Source organism: Prionailurus viverrinus, chromosome B4, assembly GCF_022837055.1.
Source record: "Prionailurus viverrinus isolate Anna chromosome B4, UM_Priviv_1.0, whole genome shotgun sequence".
Taxonomy (NCBI): domain Eukaryota; kingdom Metazoa; phylum Chordata; class Mammalia; order Carnivora; family Felidae; genus Prionailurus; species Prionailurus viverrinus.
The window spans coordinates 26,479,934-26,501,250 of record NC_062567.1 but is presented as its reverse complement, the minus strand read 5'-3'; the positions used below and the strand labels follow the sequence as shown (position 1 = coordinate 26,501,250).

The following is a 21,317-nucleotide window of genomic DNA, read 5'->3' as shown; positions in this document are numbered from 1 at the left end:
AGGCAATTAGAGAAGAAATTTAAAAATATATGCAAACAAACAAAAATGAAAATACAACAATCCAAACGCTTTGGGATGCAGCAAAGGCAGTCCTGAGAGGAAAATACATTGCAATCCAGGCCTATCTCAAGAAACAAGAAAAATCCCAAATACAAATTCTAACAGCACACCTAAAGGAAATAGAAGCATAAGAGCAAAGAAACCCCAAACCCAGCAGAAGAAGAGAAATAATAAAGATCAGAGCAGAAATAAACAATATAGAATCTAAAAAAACCGTAGAGCAGATCAACGAAACCAAGAGTTGGTTTTTTGAAAAAATAAACAAAATTGACAAACCTCTAGCCAGGCTTCTTAAAAAGAAAAGGGAGAGGACCCAAATAGATAAAATCACAAATTAACATGGAATTATTACAACCAATCCCTCAGAGATACAAACAATTATCAGGGAATACTTTGAAAAATTATATGCCAACAAATTGGACAACCTGGGAGAAATGGACAAATTCCTAAACACCCACATGCTTCCAAAACTCAATCAGGAAAGAGAAAGCTTGAACAGACCCATAACCAGCGAAGAAATTGAATCAGTTATCAAAAATCTCCCAACAAATAAGAGTCCAGGACCAGATGGCTTCCCAGGGGAGTTCTACCAGACGTTTAAAGGAGAGATAATACCTATCCTTCTCAAGCTATTCCAAGAAATAGAAAGGGAGGGAAAACTTCCAGACTCATTCTATGAAGCCAGTATTACTTTGATTCCTAAACCAGACAGAGACCCAGTAAAAAAAGAGAACTTCAGGCCAATATCCCTGATGAATATGGATGCAAAAATTCTCAATAAGATACTAGCAAATCGAATTCAACAGCATATAAAAAGAATTATTCACCATGATTAAGTGGGATTCATTCCTGGGATGCAGGGCTGGTTCAACATTCACAAATCAATCAACGTGATACATCACATTAATAAAAGAAAAGAGAAGAACAATATGATCCTGTCAATCGATGCAGAAAAGGCCTTTGACAAAATCCAGCACCCTTTCTTAATAAAAAACCTTGAGAAAGTCGGGATAGAAGGAACATACTTAAACATCATAAAAGCCATTTATGAAAAGCCCACAGCTAACATCATCCTCAACGGGGAAAAACTGAGAGCTTTTTCCCTGAGATCAGGAACATGACAGGGATGCCCACTCTCACCGCTGTTGTTTAACATAGTGTTGGAAGTCCTAGCATCAGCAATCAGACAACAAAAGAAAATCAAAGGCATCCAAATTGGCAAAGATGAAGTCAAGCTTTCGCTTTTTGCAGATGACATGATATTATACATGGAAAATCTGACAGACTCCACCAAAAGTCTGCTAGAACTGATACATGAATTCAGCAAAGTTGCAGGACACAAAATCAATGTACAGAAATCAGTTGCATTCTTATACACTAACAATGACGCAACAGAAAGACAAATAAAGAAACTGATCCCATTCACAATTGCACCAAGAAGCATAAAATACCTAGGAATACACCTCACCAAAGATGTAAAAGATCTGTATGCTGAAAACTATAGAAAGCTTATGAAGGTAATTGAAGAAGATACAAAGAAATGGAAAGACATTCCCTGCTCATGGATTGGAAGAATAAATATTGTCAAAATGTCAATACTACCCAAAGCAATCTACACATTCAATGCAATCCCAATCAAAATTGCACCAGCATTCTTCTCAAAACTAGAACAAGCAATTCTAAAATTCATATGGAACCACAAAAGGCCCCGAATAGCCAAAGGAATTTTGAAGAAGAAGACCAAAGCAGGAGGCATCACAATCCCAGACTTTAGCCTCTACTACAAAGCTGTCATCATCAAGACAGCATGGTATTGGCACAAAAACAGACACATAGACCAATGGAATAGAATAGAAACCCCAGAACTAGACCCACAAACGCATGGCCAACTCATCTTTGACAAAGCAGGAAAGAACATCCAATGGAAAAAAGACAGCCTCTTTAACAAATGGTGCTGGGAGAACTGGACAGCAACATGCAGAAGGTTGAAACTAGACCACTTTCTCACACCATTCACAAAAATAAACTCAAAATGGATAAAGGACCTGAATGTGAGACAGGAAACCATCAAAACCTTAGAGGAGAAAGCAGGAAAAGACCTCTCTGACCTCAGCCATAGCAATCTCTTACTCGACACATCCCCAAAGGCAAGGGAATTAAAAGCAAAAATGAATTACTGGGACCTTATGAAGATAAAAAGCTTCTGCACAGCAAAGGAAACAACCAACAAAACTAATAGGCAACCAACAGAATGGGAAAAGATACTTGCAAATGACATAAGGCGGACAAAGGGCTAGTATCCAAAATCTATAGAAAGCTCACCAAACTCCACACCCGAAAAACAAATAACCCAGTGAAGAAATGGGCAGAAAACATGAATAGACACTTCTCTAAAGAAGACATCTGGATGGCCAACAGGCACATGAAAAGATGCTCAACGTCGCTCCTTATCAGGGAAATACAAATCAAAACCACACTCAGGTATCACCTCACGCCAGTCAGAGTGGCCAAAATGAACAAATCAGGAGACTATACATGCTGCCGAGGATGTGGAGAAACGGGAACCCTCTTGCACTGTTGGTGGGAATGCAAACTGGTGCAGCCACTCTGGAAAACAATGTGGAGGTTCCTCAGAAAATTAAAAATAGACCTACCCTATGACCCAGCAATAGCACTGCTAGGATTTTACCCAAGGGATACAGGAGTACTGATGCATAGGGGCACTTGTACCCCAATGTTCATAGCAGCACTCTCAACAATAGCCAAATTATGGAAAGAGCCTAAATGTCCATCAACTGATGAATGGATAAAGAAATTGTGGTTTATATACACAATGGAATACTACATGGCAATGAGAAAGAACAAAATATGGCCCTTTGTAGCAATGTGGATGGAACTGGAGAGTGTGATGCTAAGTGAAATAAGCCATACAGAGAAAGACAGATACCATATGGTTTCACTCTTATATGGATCCTGAGAAACTTAACAGAAACTCATGGAGGAGGGGAAGGAAAAAAAAAAGAGGTTAGAGTGGGAGAGAGCCAAAGCATAAGAGACTGTTAAAAACTGAGAACAAACTGAGGGTTGATGGGGGGTGGCAGGGAGGGGAGGGTGGGTGATGGGTATTGAGGAGGGCACCTTTTGGGATGAGCACTGGGTGTTGTATGGAAACCAATTGGACAATAAGTTTCATATATTGAAAAAAAAAGCCACGTTTAATAATTTTTTAGTTACTTAGATCAACAAAAATAAAGTTCACAAATAATCTCACCATAAACAGAAAACTCACTGTTAACATTTGATATATCTTTTTTCATTGTTTCTAAATATAACTAATACATATATGTATTTTAAAAATTTTTATCTATACTGGATTCTACTATACATATACAATATGTTTTCTATTAAATAATGTTATAGATATGTTTCAATGACAATAAATAAGCATCTAAATTAGAATAGCTAATGAAAGTACATTTAATAGTATATTTTTATTTAGCAATATTTTTTATGAGTGGACACAGTGGTAAATTTTTGGTCTCAAAATTTTTTATAGTATACTTACTTAAACAAAATCACTTTACACTCTTTTCTTCTTTATGATAAATTTTTATAAGTGCAATGATTCAATGAAAGGCCTATGTCATCCTCAAACTTTTGCTGTGTATTTTCTTACAGAAAAGTATTAATTCATAATGATAGAGTAACATAAAAGATTACTCATTTCAACATACATCCACAAATACTAGACATTTCTGTTCCTAAGATTTTTCCCGAAATGGTAGATAAAAAAATTCTACCCACTATTATTTTAATTTTCATTTATTTGATAACTAGTGAGGTTGAATATATTCATATGCATTTACTACCCTTTTGTGTTTCTAAATTGCCACCTGCCTAATTGTGTCCTTTGTCTATGTAGGGGAAGGGCTACTCATTATTTTCATATATTTGTAAAAGATATTCATATAAAACATTTTCTAAAGAATTGCATTTCTCTTTATATCTCATGATTTTTTACCATATAAAAGTTTTATAGTAGCCAAATACACTAACATATTCCTTTGTTAGTAACATAATGCTCAGAAAACCTTGCTCTAGCCAAGACCATATAACTGCTACCCAGTATTTCTTCTAATATCTTCATACATCATTTATTAATTTTGATTCTTAAATCGATCTACAATTTATTTTGGTGTATCTCATGAATACATGAAAATTATTTTTTCATAGTGGTTTACTTTTTGTGACTATTTTATCTATGAAAAATTTTCTTTTTATTTATTTTAATATGAAATTTATTGTCAAATTGGTTTCCATAAACACCCAGTGCTCATCCCAACAGGTGCCCTCCTCGATGCCCATCACCAACCCTCCCCCACTTCCACCCCCCATCAACCCTCAGTTTTTTCCCAGTTTTTAAGAGTCTCTTATGCTTTGGCTCTCTCCCTAACATTTTTTTCCTCCCCTCCCCCATGGTCTTCTGTTAAGTTTCTCAGGATCCACATAAGAGTGAAACCATATGGTATCTGTCTTTCTCTGTATGACTTATTTCACTTAGCATAACACTCTCCAGTTCCATCCACATTGCTACAAAGGCCAGATTTCATTCTTTCTCATTGCCATGTAGTACTCCATTGTGTATATAAACCACAATTTCTTTATCCATTCATCAGTTGATGGACATTTAGGCTCTTTCCATAATTTGGCTATTGTTGAGAGTGCTGCTATGAACATTGGGGTACAAGTGGCCCTATGCATCAGTACTCCTGTATCCCTCGGATAAATTCCTAGCAGTGCTATTGCTGGGTCATAGGGTAGGTCTATTTTTAATTTTCTGAGGAACCTCCACACTGCTTTCCAGAGCGGCTGCACCAATTTGCATTCCCACCAACAGTGCAAGAGGGTTCCCGTTTCTCCACATCCTCTCCAGCATCTATAGTCTCCTGATTTGTTCATTTTGGCCATTCTGACTGGTGGGAGGTGGTATCTCAGTGTGGTTTTGATTTGTATTTCCCTGATGAGGAGTGACGTTGAATACCTTTTCATGTGCCTGTTGGCCATCCGGATGTCTTCTTTAGAGAAGTGTCTATTCATGTTTTCTGCCCATTTCTTCACTGGATTATTTGTTTTTCAGGTGTGGAATTTGGTGAGTTCTTTATAGATTTTGGATACTAGCCCTTTGTCTGATATGTCATTTGCAAGTATCTTTTCCCATTCTGTTGGTTGCCTATTAGTTTTGTTGGTTGTTTCCTTTGCTGTGCAGAAGCTTTTTATCTTCATAAGGTCCCAATAGTTCATTTTTGCTTTTAATTCCCTTGCCTTTGGGGATGTGTCAAGTAAGGAATTGCTGCAGCTGAGGTCAGAGAGGTTTTCTTTCCTGCTTTCTCCTCTAGGGTATTGATGGTTTCCTGTCTCACACTCAGGTCCTTTATCCATTTTGAGTTTGTTTTTGTGAATGGTGTAAGAAAGTTGTCTAATTTCATTCTTCTGCATGTTGCTGTCCAGTTCTCCCAGCAACATTTGTTAAAGACTGTCTTTTTTCCATTGGATATTCTTTCCTGCTTTGACAGAGATTAATTGGCCATAATTGTGTGGGTCCAATTCTGGAGTCTCTATTCTATTCCATTGGTCTATGTGTCTGTTTTTGTGCCTATACCATGCTGTCTAGATGCTTACAGCTTTGTAGTAGAGGCTAAAGTCTGGGATTGTGATGTTTCCCACTTTGGTCTTCTTCAATATTACGTTGGCTATTCGGGGTCTTTTGTGGTTCTATACAAATTTTAGGATTGCTTGTTCTAGCTTCAAGAAGAATGCTGGTGCAATTTTGATTGGGATTGCATTGAATGTGTAGATTGCTTTGGGTAGTATTGATATTTTAACAATATTTATTCTTCCAATCCATGAGCACGGAATGTTTTTCCATTTCTTTGTATCTTCTTCAATTTCCTTCATAAGTTTTCTATAGTTTTCAGCATGCAGAGCTTTTACATCTTTGGTTAGGTGTATTCCTAGGTATTTTATGATTCTTGGTGCAATTATGAATGGGATTGGTTTATTTGTCTTTCTGTTGCTTCATTGTTAGTGTATAAGAATGCAACTGATTTCTGTACATTGATTTTGTATCCTGCAACTTTGCTGAATTCATGTATCAGTTCTACAAGACTGTCAGGTTTTCTATGTATAATATCATGTCATCTGCAAAAAGTGAAAGCTTAACTTCATATTTGGCAATTTTGATGCCTTTGATTTCCTTTAGTTGTCTGATTGCTGATGGTAGGACTTCCAACACTATATTAAACAACAGTGGTGAGAGTGGATATCCCTGTAGTGTTCCTGATCTCAGGGGGAAAGCTCTCAGTTTTTCCCCATTGAGGATGATATTAGCTGTAGGATTTTCATAAATAGCTTTTATGATGTTTAACTATGTTCCTTCTATCCCGACTTTCTCAAGGGTTTTTTATTAACAAAGAATCCTGAATTTTGTCAAATGCTTTTTCTGCATCGATTGACAGGATCATATGGGGTTTTTTTTCTTTTCTTTTTTTTCTTTTCTCTTTTCTTTTCTTCTTTTCTTTTCTTTTCTTTTGTTTTCTTTTCTTTTCTATGTGATGTATCACATTGATTGATTTGCAAATGTTGAACCAGCCCTGCAGCTCAGGAATAAATCCTACTTGATCATGGTGAATAATTCTTTTTATATGCTGTTGAATACGATTTGCTAGTATCTTGTTGAGAATTTTTGCGTCCATATTCATCAGAGATATTGGCCTGTAGTTCTCTTTTTTTGCCAGGTCTTTGTCTGGTTTAGGAATCAAAGTAATACTGGCTTCATAGAATGAGTCTGGAAGTTTTCCTTCCCTTTCTATTTCTTGGAATAGCTTGAGAAGGATAGGTATTATCTCTGCTTTAAATGTGTGGTACAACTCCCCTGGGAAGCCATCTGGTCCTGAACTCCTATTTTTGGGGGAGATTTTTGATGACTGATTCAATTTCTTCGCTGGTTATGGGTCTGTTCAAGTTTTCTATTTCTTCCTGTTTGAGTTTTGGAAGTGTATGGGTCCATAGGAATTTCTCCATTTCTTCCAGGTTGTCCAGTTTGTTGGCATATAATTTTTCATAGTATTCCCTGATAATTGCTTGTATTTCTGATGGATTGGTTGTAATAATTCCATGTTAATTTGTGATTTTATCTATTTGGGTCCATTTTCTTTTTGAGAAATCTGGCTAGACTTCAACTTTGTTTATTTTTTCAAAAAACCAACTCTTGGTTTCATTGATCTGCTCTACTGTTTTTTTAGATTCTATATTATTTATTTCTGCCCTGATCTTTATTATTTCTCTTCTTCTTCTGGGTTTGGGGTGTCTTTGCTGTTATGCTTCTATTTCCATTAGGTGTTCTGTTAGATTTTGTATTTGGGATTTTTCTTGTTTCTTGAGATAGGCCTGGATTGCAATGTATTTTCCTCTCAGAACTGCCTTTGCTGCATCCCAAAGCATTTGGATTGTTGTATTTTCATTTTCATTTGTTTCCATATATTTTTTAATTTCTTCTCTAATTGCCTGGTTGTCCCATTCATTCTTTAGTAGGGTGTTCTTTAACCTCCATGCTTTTGGAGGTTTTCCAGAGTTTTTCCTGTGGTTGATTTCAAGCTTCATAGCATTGTGGTCTGAAGTGTGCATGGTATGATCCCAATTCTTTTATGCTTATCAAGGGCTGTTTTGTGACCCAGTATGTGATCTATCTTGGAGAATGTTCCATGTGCACTCAAGAAGAAAGTATATTCTGTTGCTTTGGGATGCAGAGTCTAAATATATTCTGTCAAGTCCATCTGATCCAGTGTATCATTCAGGACCCATGTTTCTTTATTGATCCTGTGTCCAGATGATCTATCCATTGTTGTAAGTGTGGTATTAAAGTCCCCTGCAATACCACATTCTTATCAATAAGGTTGCGTATGTTTGTGATTGTTTTATATATTTGGGTGCTGCCGTATTCGGTGCATAGACATTGATAATTGTTAGCTCCTCCTAATGGATAGTCCCTGTAATTATTATATAATATCTTTTTCATCTCTAGTTACAACCTTTAATTTAAAGTCTAGTTTGTCTGATATAAGTATGGCTATTCCAGCTTTCTTTTGACTTCCAGTAGCATGATAGATAGTTCTCCATCCCCTCACTTTCAATCTGAAGGTGTCCTCAGGTCTGAAATGAGTCTCTTGTAGATAGAAAATTGATGAGTCTTGTTTTTTATCCATTCTGATACCCTATGTCTTTTGATTGGAGCATTTAGTCCATTTACATTCAGTGGTATTATTGAACGATATGGGTTTAGGGTTTCTGTGTGATCTGTAGGTTTCATGCTTGTACTGATGTCTCTGGTACTTTGTGGTTCTTGCAACATTTCACTCAGAGTCCGCCTTAGGATCTCTCATAGGGCTGGTTTAGTGGTGATGAATTCCTTCAGTTTTTGTTTGTTTGAAGACCTTTATCTCTCCTTCTATTCTGAATGACAGACTTGCTGGATAAAGGATTCTCAGCTGCATATTTTTTCTGTTCATCACATTGAAGATAATCTGCCATTCCTTTCTGACCTGTCAAGTTTCAGTAGATCGGTCTGCCACTACTCTTATGTGTCTACCTTTGTAAGTTAGAGCCTGTTTATCCCTAGCTTGTTTCAGAATTTTCTCTTTATTCTTGTATTTTGCCATTTTCACTATGATATGTCATGCAGAAGATCGATTCAAGTTATGTCTGAAGGGAGTTCTCTGTGACTCTTGGATTTCAATGCCTTTTTCCTTTCCCAGATCAAGGAAGTTCTCAGCTATGATTTATTCAAGTACACCTTCAGCCCCTTTCTCTCTCTCTTTTTCTTGTGCAATTCCTATGACACGGATATTTTCCTGTTTGATTGCATCACTTAGTTCTCTAATTCTCCCCTCATACTCTTGGATTTCTTTCTTTCTCAGCTTCCTCTTTTTCCATAATTTTATCTTCTAATTCACCTATTCTCTCCTCTGCCTCTTCAATCCATGCTATGGCCACCTCCATTTTATTTTGCACCTCATTTATAGCATTTTTTAGCTCCTCATGACTATTTCTTAGTCCCTTGATCTCTGTAACAATAGATTCTCTGCTGACCTCTATGCTTTTTTCAAACCCAGCGATGAATTTTATGAATATTGTTCTAAATTCTTGTTCCATTATATTGCTTAAATTGTTTTTGATCAATTCGTTAGCTGTCACTACTTCTTGGAGTTTCTTTTGAGGAGAGTTCTTCCATTTCATCATTTTGTGTAGTCCCTGGGGTGGCTCCAAACTGCAGGGCACTTCCCCTGTGCTGTCCGGAATAACTCGTGTTGGTGGGCAGGGCTGCAGTCAGACCCGATGTCTGCCCCTAGCCCACTGCTGGGGCCAGTCAGACTGGTGTGTACCTTATCTTCCTTTCTCCCAGGAACAGGACTCACTGTGGAGTGGTGTAGCCCCTGTCTGGGCTACTTGTACACTGCCAGGCTTGTGGTGCTGCTTTGATGGGATCTGGTGTATTAACCAAGGTGGATCTATAAGGTGCACAGGGGCGGGAAGGGCAGGCTTAGCTCGCTTTGTGGTCTGTGGTCCCCTGTGGGAGGGGCCCTGCAGCACTGGGAGGGAGGCAGAATGTTGGAGGGATGGATCCCCAGAAGCACAGTGTTGGGCATTTGCATAGTGCCAGCAAGTTTGGTGATGGGAACTGGTTCCCTTTGGAAATTCAGCTGGGGAATGGGAGAGGGAAATGGCACTTTCCAGCACCTTTGCTTCCCCGCCAAGCTGAGCTCTGTCTTCTGGGATACCTACCTGGTGTCCTCTTGCCATCCCCGCTCTCTGAGAGCAGAGCTGTTGACTTTTAATATTCCAGATGTTAAGTCCTGCTGGCTGTCAGAACTCACAGAGTCAGGCCCCTCTGCCTTTGCAAGCCAGACTTTGGGGGCTCTGCCTTTCCAGGTGGGCTGCCCCTCCACCACCCCGGCTCTCTCCCACCAGTCTGTGTAGCACACACCGCCTCTCCACCCTTCCTTCCCTCTTCCATGTCCCTCTTGTCTATGCTTGGCTCTGGAGAGTCCGTTCTGCTAGTCTTCTGGCAGTTTTCTGGGTTATTTAGGCAGATGTGGGTGGAATCTAAGCAATGAGCAGGACGAGGTGAGACCAGCGTCTTCCTACACCACCATCTTCCCCTCTGAGTCTCAAGTCAGAGCTATAAAAAAAATTTTTTCAAGGGCACCTGGTGGCTCAGTCAGTTGAGTCTGTGACTTGACTTAAACTCGGGTCATGATCCTGGAGTCATGGGATCCAGCCCTGCATTGAACTGACTCCCTACTAAGCATGTAGCCTGCTTGGGATTCTGTCTCTCTCTCTCTCTCTCTCCCTCTGCCCCTCTGCCTCTCTCTCTTAGAAAAACTTTAAATAACTAAAACTATAAAATAATAAATTATTACATTCATTTGAATCTGTTTCTGGATTTTTCATTCAGTACCAAATCCAGTACCACATTGACTTAGTTATTATAGTGTTACATTACATATTGATTTTTGAATAACTAAATTCTTATTATTCTTTTGCATAATCACCAGTTTCATTTCTCAATATATCCTATAATAATTCTGTTAAGCTCAAAAATAATTCCACTTATACCTAGAAATAAATTGCTTTAAATATATATATCACTTTGGAAAAAATGGAACATTGAAATATTTATAATATTGAACCTTCGAAACCAAATATAAATTTCTATTTCTTCACTGTTCATCTATATCTCTCAGTAAAGTATATTTTTCTTCATATAAAACTGTATTTTTTGTTAAATATGCTACTGTAATATTATAAATAGAATTATCTCCATTATAGTTTCTAAATGGTTATTTTGGATAAAAATAAAAATCTATTTTTTTCTTTTGCTTTCTTTAGATTTTAATTCCAGTGTAGTTAATGTACAGTATTATAATAGTTTCAGGCATATAAAATGGTGATTCAGCAGTTCCACATATAACTCAGTGCTCATCCAGATTAGTGTACTCTTGATCCCCTCCAACTATTTCACCCATCCTTCTACCTACCTCCTTCTGGTAACCATCCGTTTGTTCTCTATACTTAAGAGCCTGTTTTTTGGTTTGTCTCCCTCTTTTTTTTTCTTTGTCTCTTAAATTCCACGTATAAGTGAAATCATATGGTAACTGTCTTTCTCTTATTTTACTTAGCATCATACTCTAGCTCTATCCATGCTGTTGCAAATGACAAGATTTCATTCTTTTTTATGGTTGAGTAATATTGCATTATATATACACACGTATGTGTGTTATATTTAACATCTTTATCCATTAATCTATCAATAGACATTTGAGGTGCTTTCATAGTTTGGCTATTGTAAATAATGCTGCAGTAAACATAGAGGTGCATATATCCCTTTGAATTGTGTTTCTTTTAATTAGTGTTTTGTATTCTTTGGGTAAAATACCCAGTGTACTAGATCATAAAGTAGTTCTATTTTTAATATTTTGAGGAACCACCATACTGTCTTCCACAGTGGCTGCACCAGTTTGTATTCCCAGCTACAGTGTCCCAGGGTTCCTTTTTCTACACATCTTCACTGACACTTGATGTGTCTTGAGGATTTGATTTTAACCAATCTGACAGGGATGAGGTAATGTCTCACTGTGGTTTTGATTTGCACTTCCCTGATGATGAGTGATGTTGAGTATGTTTTCATGCATCTGTTAGCAATCTAGAAGTCTTCTTTTGAGAAATGTCTGTTCATATATTCTGCCCATTTTTTAATTGGATAATGTGTTGAGTGCTGAGTTGTGTCAGTTCTTTATATATCTTTGATACTAACCCTTTATCAGATATGTCATTTGCAAATATCTTCTCCCATTCATAGGCAGCCTCTTAGTTTTGTTGGCTGTTTCTTCAATGTGTAAAAGCTTTTTATTCTAATGTAGTCCCAATAGACTATTTTTGCTTTTGTTTCCCTTGCCACAGGAGACCTATCTAGAAACATGTTGCCATGGCAGATATCAGAGAAATTATTGCCTTTGCACTCTCTTCTAGGATTTTTATGATGTCAGGTCTCACATTTAAATCTTTAATCCATTTTGAATTTACTTTTGTGTATGCTATGAGAAAATGGTTCAGTTTCATTTTTTTGCACGTAGCTGCCCAGTTTTCTCAGCACTATTTGTTGAAGAAACTTTTCCCCATTGCATATTCTTTCCTCCTTTTTCAAAGTTTAATTGACAATATAATTGTGGGTTTACTTCTGGGTTTTGTATTCTGTGCCATTGATCTAGGTGTCTATTTTTGTGCCAATACCATACTTGTTTGATTACTACAACTCTAAAATATAACTTGAAGTCGGGAACTGTGATACCTCCAGTTTTGTTTTTCTCTTCAAGATTTCTTTGGCTATTCAGGGTCTATTATGGTTCCCTACAAATATGTTTGCTGTACCTGTGAAAATGCTATCGGTATTTTGATAGAGATTGCATTAAATCTGTAGATTTCTTTGGGTAGTACAGAAATTTTAAAAATATTTGTTCTTCCAATACATGAGCACAGAATGTCTTTCCATGTCTTTGTGTCATCATCAATTTCTTTCATCAATGTTTTATACTTTTCACTGTACAAGTGTTTCCCTTCTTCGGTTAGGTTTATTCCTAGGTATTTTATTATTTTTGGCACAATTCTAAATGAGATTACTTTCTTAATAGTTTTTTCTGCTGCTTCATTATTGGTATATAGAAATGCAACAGATTTTTGTGCATCAATTTTGTATACTGTGACTTTATTTAATTCATTTATCAGTTCTAGCATGGTTTTTTTTTTTTTGGTGGAATCTTTCAGGTTTTCAATATCGTGTCATCTGCAAACAGTGAAAGTTTTACTTTTTCCTTGAAATTTTGGATGCCTTTTATTTCTTTTTGTCCTCTGATTGCTGTGGCTAGGACTTCCACTACTATGTTGAACAAAAGTGGTGAGAGTGGACATCCTTGTCTTGTCCTGACCATAGAGCAAAAGCTCTCAGTTTTTCCCTATTTAGGATATAAAGTGTGGGTTTTTCATATAAAACTTGTTTCCTTGTTGACTTTCTGTTTATATGATCTATTCATTGATGTAAGTAGGGTGTTAAAGTGCCCTACTATTATTGTATTACTATCAACTAGTTCCTTTATGTTTGTTATTAATTATTTTATGTATTTAGGTACTCCCATGTCAGGTGCATAAATACTTAAAATTGTTGTATCTTCTTGTTGGATTTCCCTCTTTATTATTATATAGTGTCTTTCTTTGTCTCTTAATACAGTCTTTGTTTTAAGGTCTATTTTGTCTGATATAAGTATTGCTCCTCTGGCTTTTTTTTTTTTGACATACATTTGCATGATAAATATTTCTCCATCCACTTGTTTTCAAATTGCAGGTGTCTTTAGGTCTAAATGGGTCTCTGGTAGGCAGCATATAGATGCATCTTGTTTTTATACCCATTCTAACACCCTATATCTTTGATTGGAGTGCTTAAATCCATTTACATTCAAATTAGTCCATTTACATTCAAAGTAATTATTGATGGCTATGTATTTATGCAATTTTATTACTTATTTTGTAGTTGTTTCTGAAGACTTTTCTCTGATTCTTTCTTGTCTTTCTTTCATGGTTTCCTGATTTTCTTAAGTGATATATTTGGATTTCTTTTCTTTATTCTTTGCATGTTTATTAGTGTTTTTTGGTATGTGGTAACCTTTAGGTTTGTATATAACCTCTCCTGCAAATAGCAGTCTATATTAAGTTGATGGTTGTTTAATTTTGAACCCATTCTTTTCTCCTTTCCTCCCCACATTTCAGGTATATGTGTTACATTTTAGATTATTTTTCTGTGAATTACTTGACTGATTTCTTATAGAAATATTCATTTTTACTCTTTTTATGTTTTCTGTCTTTACACTATCACTTGTGGTCCCTCCTCTCCACTCAACAACTCCCCTTTAATACTTCTTGCAGAGCTGGTTTAGTGGTCACACACTCCTTTAGTTTTTACTTGCCTGGAAAACTCTATTTCTCCTTCTATTATGAATTATAGCCTTGCTAGATAGAATATTCTTGGCTGCATATTTTACCCTTCATCACTTTGAATATATCATGCCACTCCCTTCTGGTCTGACAAGTTTCTGTTGAAAAATCTATTAGCCTAGTTGGTTTTCCTTTGTTGGTTAATGATTTCTTTTTTCTCACTGCTTTTACGATATTTTTCTTTATCACTATATTTTGCAAATTTAATTACAATATGTCTTGGGGTAAGCCTGATTTTGTTGATTCTGATGGGAGTTCCCTATGCCTCCTGGATCTGGATGTCTGTTTCCTTCACTAGATTAGGGAAGATTTAGCAATGCCCCCCTTCCTCTCTCTTCTTCTGGGACTCCTATAATATGAATATTATTACCTTTGATGGAGTCAGTAAGTTCCCTAAGTCTATTATCACTTTATATAATTCTTTCACTCTTTTGTTCAGCTTCATAGCTTTCTATTATTTTGTCTTCTAGGTCATTAATTCATTCTTCTGCTTCTTTCAGCCTGCTGTTCATTGCATCAAGTATCTTTCTAATCTCATTTATTGTACTTTTCACCTCTGATTGATACTTCAACTGTCTTATTTCTGTGGTAAGGATCTCACTGATTGATGTCTTCCATTCTTTCTCAAGCCCAGTAAGTATCCTTATCATTGTTGCTTTAAATTCTCCATCAGGCATCTTACTTATATCTGTTTCACTTAGATCTCTAACCATGAACTTATCTTTTGTTTGGGATAAATTCCTCCATCTTTGCATTTGGTCTAAGTCTCTACCTTCTTCTGTGTGCTAGAAAAGCCACTTATGTCTCCAGCTCCTGAAAGTATTGGCCTTATGAAGAAGAGGTCATGTAGTGTCCAGGGCCTTGTGCTTCAGAGAGGGTCTCTGGTGTGTGCTGCATGCACTCTGCTGTTCTGCTCTGGCTGCTCTATCCTTCAGGCAAGTCATCTACAGAGGCTCTCCTTGCTTGCTACAGGCAGTGTTTGATCCTTGACCTGAATGTGGTGAGTTTTAATTAACTGTGCTCTGGTTTCCTTGTGAAATGAGAACTGTCTCCACCTCACTGGAACTGAGAAACCTCTTTGGTTGAGAGACGTGATGTGGGCAGGAATTTGTGCTGGTCTTCTGGGAGAGGGGCCAACTGTAATGGGACTGAGGTAAGCGTGACTGGGAAGGGCAGTTGCACTGGAATACAGGGGGATGGGGCTTAAGGTAAGCAAATTTAGATTTCTAGTGTCCACACTGCACTACTTCCCACAGGTAGCTCTGTGTTTATGCTAAGGGGTAGGTCAGAGAAATGATGGCAAGCTCCTTTGTCCCACAGAGAGGTGTCTCTATGAATGTTTCCTCTCATTATTGCTCTAAAAAGAGCAATAATCTCCCCACTGTGTACCCCAGGTGCTCTTTAGATCACTGATTCCACACTGTATGTCTCCAATTTGTTTGTCTGCCTTCTCTCCAGGAACAGTACAGTGCCCTCTGGGCTCTATCCCAGCTAAGCCTGCTAACTTTTAAAACTCCAGGCTTTAAGCTCTGTTCATTGTAAGAATTCATTAAATTCAGCCCCTCTTGTTTTCCAAGCCACTGGGCTTTGGGGAGACATTCTTCTGTGCATTTCCTTGCATATCCTTCTCTCCCTCACCCTTCTTCATGACCACAGCTACTTCCCTTCTACTACAGTCAGGATCTGTTTCTCCCCTAAACCACATCTTTGCACTTTCTATTATCTTTGATGTAGCTTCTATCTTTAGTTGTGGAGTTTGTTCTGTCAGTCTTCAGATCAATTTCTGGGGCATTTAAGATGATTCCATAGTTATCTGGCTACATTTTTGAGACAAAGTGAGTCTAGGGTCCTCCTATTCTGCCACGATCTCCCTGTCTCCTCTCTTGCTGCTTTAAAAAAATTTTTTCTTTATCACTACTTTTTGCCATTTTGATTACCATGTGTTCAATCCAGATCCAGGAGAATCTAGATATCTATTTCCTTCCTCAGATTAGGGAAGTTTTCAGCTATTATTTTTTCAAATAAATTTTCTGCCCCCTTTTGTCTCTCCTTCTTCTTGGATCCCATACTGAAAATATTATGCTTGATGAAGTCACTGAATTCCTTAACTCTATTCTCATTTTGCATAATTTCTTTTTCTCTTAACTTGCTCAGCTTGATTGCTTTCCATTACTCCATGACTCTTCCAGGTCATTAATTTGTTCCTCTGCTTCCTCTAGTCTGCTATTTTGTCCATCATGAGTTTTTTTTCTTTTTTTTTTTTGTAATGTTTATTTATTTTTGAGAGAGAGAGAGAAAGAAGGAGGGAGGGAGCAAGGGAAGGACAGAGAGAAGGGGAGACACAGAATCCAAATCAGGCTCCAGGCTCTGAGCTATCAGCACAGAGCCCAACATGAGGCTCAAATCCACAAACCGTGAGATCATGACCTGGGCCAAAGTCAGCCACTTAACTGAGTGAGCCACTCAGGCACCCCGCCATGTGTATTTTTAATTTCAATTAGTATGTTCTTGGGTCTCTGCTTGGTTCTTTTTTATCTCTTTCTTAAGAGTCTCATTCATGTCTTCTACTGTTTTCTCAAGTCGAATGAGTATTATAATCATTACTTTAAGTTCTCTATCAGGCATAACACTTACATCTGTATCACTTAGGTCTCCTGCTATGATTTTTGTCCTATTCTTTCATTTGGGATATATTTCTCTGTCTCCTCATTTCACCTAACTCTGTGTGTCTGCTTCTGTATTTTAGGAAAGTCAGCTACATCTCCTGCTCTGAAAAGTGGCCTTATGAAGAAGAGGTCCTGTAGTACCCCAATGTAGCGTCCCCTGTCCCAAGAAACTGGTGCTCAGGGGGTATCTACTATGTGTGTTGTATATATCCTCCTGTTGTGTCCTAGCCACTTTTTCCTTCACTCCAGTTATCTGCAGAGGTTCTCTTTGCCTGCTGTTGGCAGTGTTTGGTCCCTGGCCATGGAGGAGCACATTTTACAAGATGCACAGCAGTCTGCTTGTGAAATAAGACCTGCCAGCATTGCCAGGACCAGTGCTGTATGGGTGGGGTGCACAATTTTAACAAGGTTACACCTTGGGCTTCCACAGACCTGCCACCACTGCCAGGACCAATGCCCCACAAAATGAGCAGACCAAGAGACAAGGTGTTGGTGACGGTTGCATGGGTCTTCTGGGGAAAGGGACACACAGCACCAGGACCGAGGTAAATGTGATGACGAAGGTTGAGTCTGGTGAAGGGTGAGGGGTTGAGGCTTGGTGTAAGCAAGTTAGATAGTGAATGTTGGCACCATAGTGGTTCCAGCAGGTGGCTCTGTGTTTATGCTGGAGGGTAAATAACTCTCCTTCCCATATACTCCAGGCATTTTTCAAACTGTGCTTCTTTCTACAGGTTATTTGTTGTGCTGTCTCTTTAAGGGCAGGACTCAGCTTCCTAATGCCCTCTGGGTTCTCCCAGAGCCAGCCCGCTAATTTTCAAATTTCTAGGCCATAAGTCCTGCTACTTGTAAGAACTCATGAAATTTGGAGCCTCTTGTTTTCAAAACCAAATGTTATAGAAATTCATCTTTCCCATGTGGGCTCCCCAGTGTGACAATCTGTTTCTCTTCCTTCTCTTCATCCACTGTATCCCTTCCTTCTGGGGACATGTCCTCACTCTTACCCTCTTCGATGTGGCCTCTGTTCTACCTTTACTCATGGAGTTCGTTCTGCCAGGCTTCACATTGTTTTCTGGATTATTTATGCTGACATAAGTGTTATCTAGCTGTATCTAGAGTGAAGTATGCTTACAGTCTTCCTATTCCACCATTTTCCCAGCCTTCTTCTATTGTTTTTTTATATCTATTTTGTCCTCAGGCAGCTTTTTGAATTATATCATTAATAAATTGGTGTATTATCTTGCATTTTTCCAAAGGAAAATTAATATACAAATAATTATACTTTTGTCTATCCACTTATGAAAATGTTTGTAGCTTTTTCCTTTCTTTGATCATTTAACACAAATTTCAAAGAGTGGTAAAAAACCAGCATCCTAGTTTAATTGAGTTTAGTTGGAATACCTGCAGGATTTCACATATAACAGTGTCTCAGCTTGAAATAGACTTATTTGATTAAGCAAGTTTACTTTTCTTTCTATCTAGTTTACCATTTTTAATAAGAATGAGTATTAAATTTTATTAATATATCCTAGTACATAAAATGAATATACTTTAAATCTGGCAAAAAAGTACAACACATAAACCTATTCATTTTCAAGGTCAAGGTCAAAATCATTCATTTAGAAGTGGTTTACAGATATTTCCTTCATTTGTTAACAATTTTAAAAGAACCTATATCATTTACCTGTAAAGCCTGTTTCAATTGTTCCTGAAGGACTTTGTTCTCAACTTCCAGAGCAAATGCTACTTTCTGTGATATAATATAAAGGAAAAATATATTCATTTTAGTATCTCTGTTTCTATAAATTAATTCTATACAATTAATTTATAGGGTTAAAACTCTTTTGGCATTTGCAACACAGTTGTTTGAAATAAACCTAAAACGTGAAAGCACAATTATCATCTGTCTATAATCCACAGATAGCCAAGATGATGATTTGAGCATACACATTTATTCACATATTTCTGTGGCATAATGGTGGATAATTTCTGCAGCTGTAGCTTCCTATTGATTTTGTATAGGAAAAATGACCTTGAATCTGGTAAATTATAACTACAATAAGCTAAATATTTCATATCTCTGCTTCTCTAGACCTGATATATTTAAATATAAACATTTCAGATTTTATGAAAAAAAGCAACTCTACTCTTAACAGAAAATAAACACAGTTCTGAGTTTGTGTGAATTAATGGACTATGTTACACATGAAATGTATCAAGAATTCTCCATGAGATGGGAGACAGTTTGAGGAACCATATCTAAGATGCCCTGTTCTGCTTCTGGTACAGCAGAGAAAGTTGCTAGTGAACAGACCCTGCCACACATAAAAACTACAAACTCAAAACAAAAACAAATATCAACACTGAATAGAAACCAAAAATAAGTATATTCTTGAGAGAAGGTAATACTTGGAAGAAGAAAAGAGTCCTAGGTAAAATTCTTATTTCCTGGCTTGTAATCTGAAGTCAAGCGCTACATGAGCCAGACAGGGCACCTAATAGCTGATAGAAAACAAGTTTTTAGACCTTATAAACCAGAGGAAGGAAATCACTGCAAAACTTAGGGCAAGTCATACAAAGAAGAGAGCTTGATTGAGATAAGGAGCCCCAAACTCTGTATAAACCCTGCCCAAATCTCACTCAAGCCCAAACCACATATGCATAGGGAAGACTCTAAGCAGCCTATCAAAAGCTAAAAGAACTGAATGCAATTTGAGCTCCTCCTAAACACAGAATTTTCATTTTGCATCCAAAAACATTATTTATATATTAAAACAAAACAAAAGTAGGACCAACCATACTAGAAGAATATAGTAGAATCCAGAGCTTAAAGATGATATTCCCAATATTCAATAATTTATAATTACTTGACATTTGAAGAAACAGCAAAATGAGACTTACTCAAAAGATAAAAATAATCTACAGAGCGTGATCCCAAGACAGATTCTACTTTAAAGTTAGTGTAGAAGAATTTTAAATCAACTATTATTGCAAAACCCAAAGTAAGAGAAAATATGTTCATAATGAATGAAATAATAAAAATCTTGGTAGATTAATACAAACTATAAAAATACCCAACGTAAATTATAGTAGAGAAAAATACAGCACCTGAATTTTTAAAAAATGTAATTGATGAGCCTAGGTAGGAGCAAATAGGATAAGACAGTGGGAAGAGTCAGGCCATTTGAAGATACATCAGTAGAAAATACCTATCTAAAGACAAAGAGAACAAAGATTTTTAAAATGAAGAAGGACTGAGGAACATAAGGGATACTATCAAAAATCTAACATGTAATTTTATTCCCATAAGGAAAAGAGAGAAAGTGATAGAAAAAGTAATGAAATAATACCTGAAATTTTCCCAAATTTTCATCAGAGTGAAATGCTGAAAACCAAGTAAAATGAGAAAAATCTTAAAAGTAGACAAAGACAATGCCAAATTACACACAGAGAAATGATTATTTGAATGACTGTCTCTCATCAGAAAAATATGATCTCCAAATGAAAACAGAAAACCATCTTTAAAATAGAGAACAAATGTTTCTCTTCTGAAAAAATTATTTTTAGAAACTAAAAAATGTTTTAAATCTACATTTTTATTCTCATTGAAATCTGAGAGGACACAGTATCTATAAAAATAGAAACAGGTAATAATGAAGACAAAAACAACTCTTCTAGCTACTGCTCAAGAGCTCTCCACATATGATTTATGTGTTGAAAAAACCCATATTCATAAACAGGCATAGAAATATAATAAGCCATCTAATGGGATTAAGCAACTTCAGAGAGGGAGACCAAGCTGAACAATCCAAGGAGGCATCTCCATTAAGGCAACTCTAAAGGGACAGACAGAAAATAACTACAAAAAAAAAATTAGAACTCAGAGAGCTCTGATGGATGCAATTATTTTTTTAAACATGTTTTTAACTTAAAATGTCAAGAGGAAAGACTCTGTTGGGCTTCCTGGGAAGATGACAGAGTAGGAGGACCCTAAACTCACCTCATCCCACATATACAACTAGATAACACGCCAATGCAAATAACCCAAAGACCCAAAGACTAGAAGCAAAAATCCACAACTAAATGTAGACAAAAGGCTAGTACAACAAAGAGGGTAGAAAGGGCAGAGATGCTGTAAGGACCTAAATGGACAGCAGACCACCCATGGGAGGGAAAGATCTGTGGGTGCATAGAGTGGTGAGAAACAGACTGTCAACACAGAGAGCCTGAATGGGGAAGTTGAATTCCTATAGCATTTGGCCTTGAGAATCAGAGGAGCCTGGGACACCCAGATGGCTCAGTGGTTTGAGTGTCAGACTTCAGCTCAGGTCATGATCTCACAGTGCATGAGTTCAAGCCCTGCATACGGTTCTCTGCTGTCAGCACAGAGCCCACTTCAGATCCTCTGATACCCTCTCTCTCTGCCCCTCTCCAGCTGGTGCTATCTCTCTCAAAATCAATAAATAATTTTTTTTTAATATGAAAATCAGGGGGGCT

At 37.2% G+C, this 21,317-nt stretch overlaps 1 protein-coding gene across 4 annotated transcripts in view; it reads right to left on the bottom strand.

The window, feature by feature from the left end:
- The window catches only part of LOC125170265 (coiled-coil domain-containing protein 7-like), a 149,172-nt gene that overhangs the window by 8,894 nt on the left and 118,961 nt on the right, over positions 1-21,317 (bottom strand). For all 4 annotated transcript variants that reach the window (XM_047866732.1, XM_047866731.1, XM_047866734.1 and 1 more), the window contains one exon: positions 18,505-18,570. In XM_047866732.1, coding sequence (XP_047722688.1) covers positions 18,505-18,570 — 66 coding nt within the window. The remainder of the gene's footprint in view (positions 1-18,504; positions 18,571-21,317) is intronic.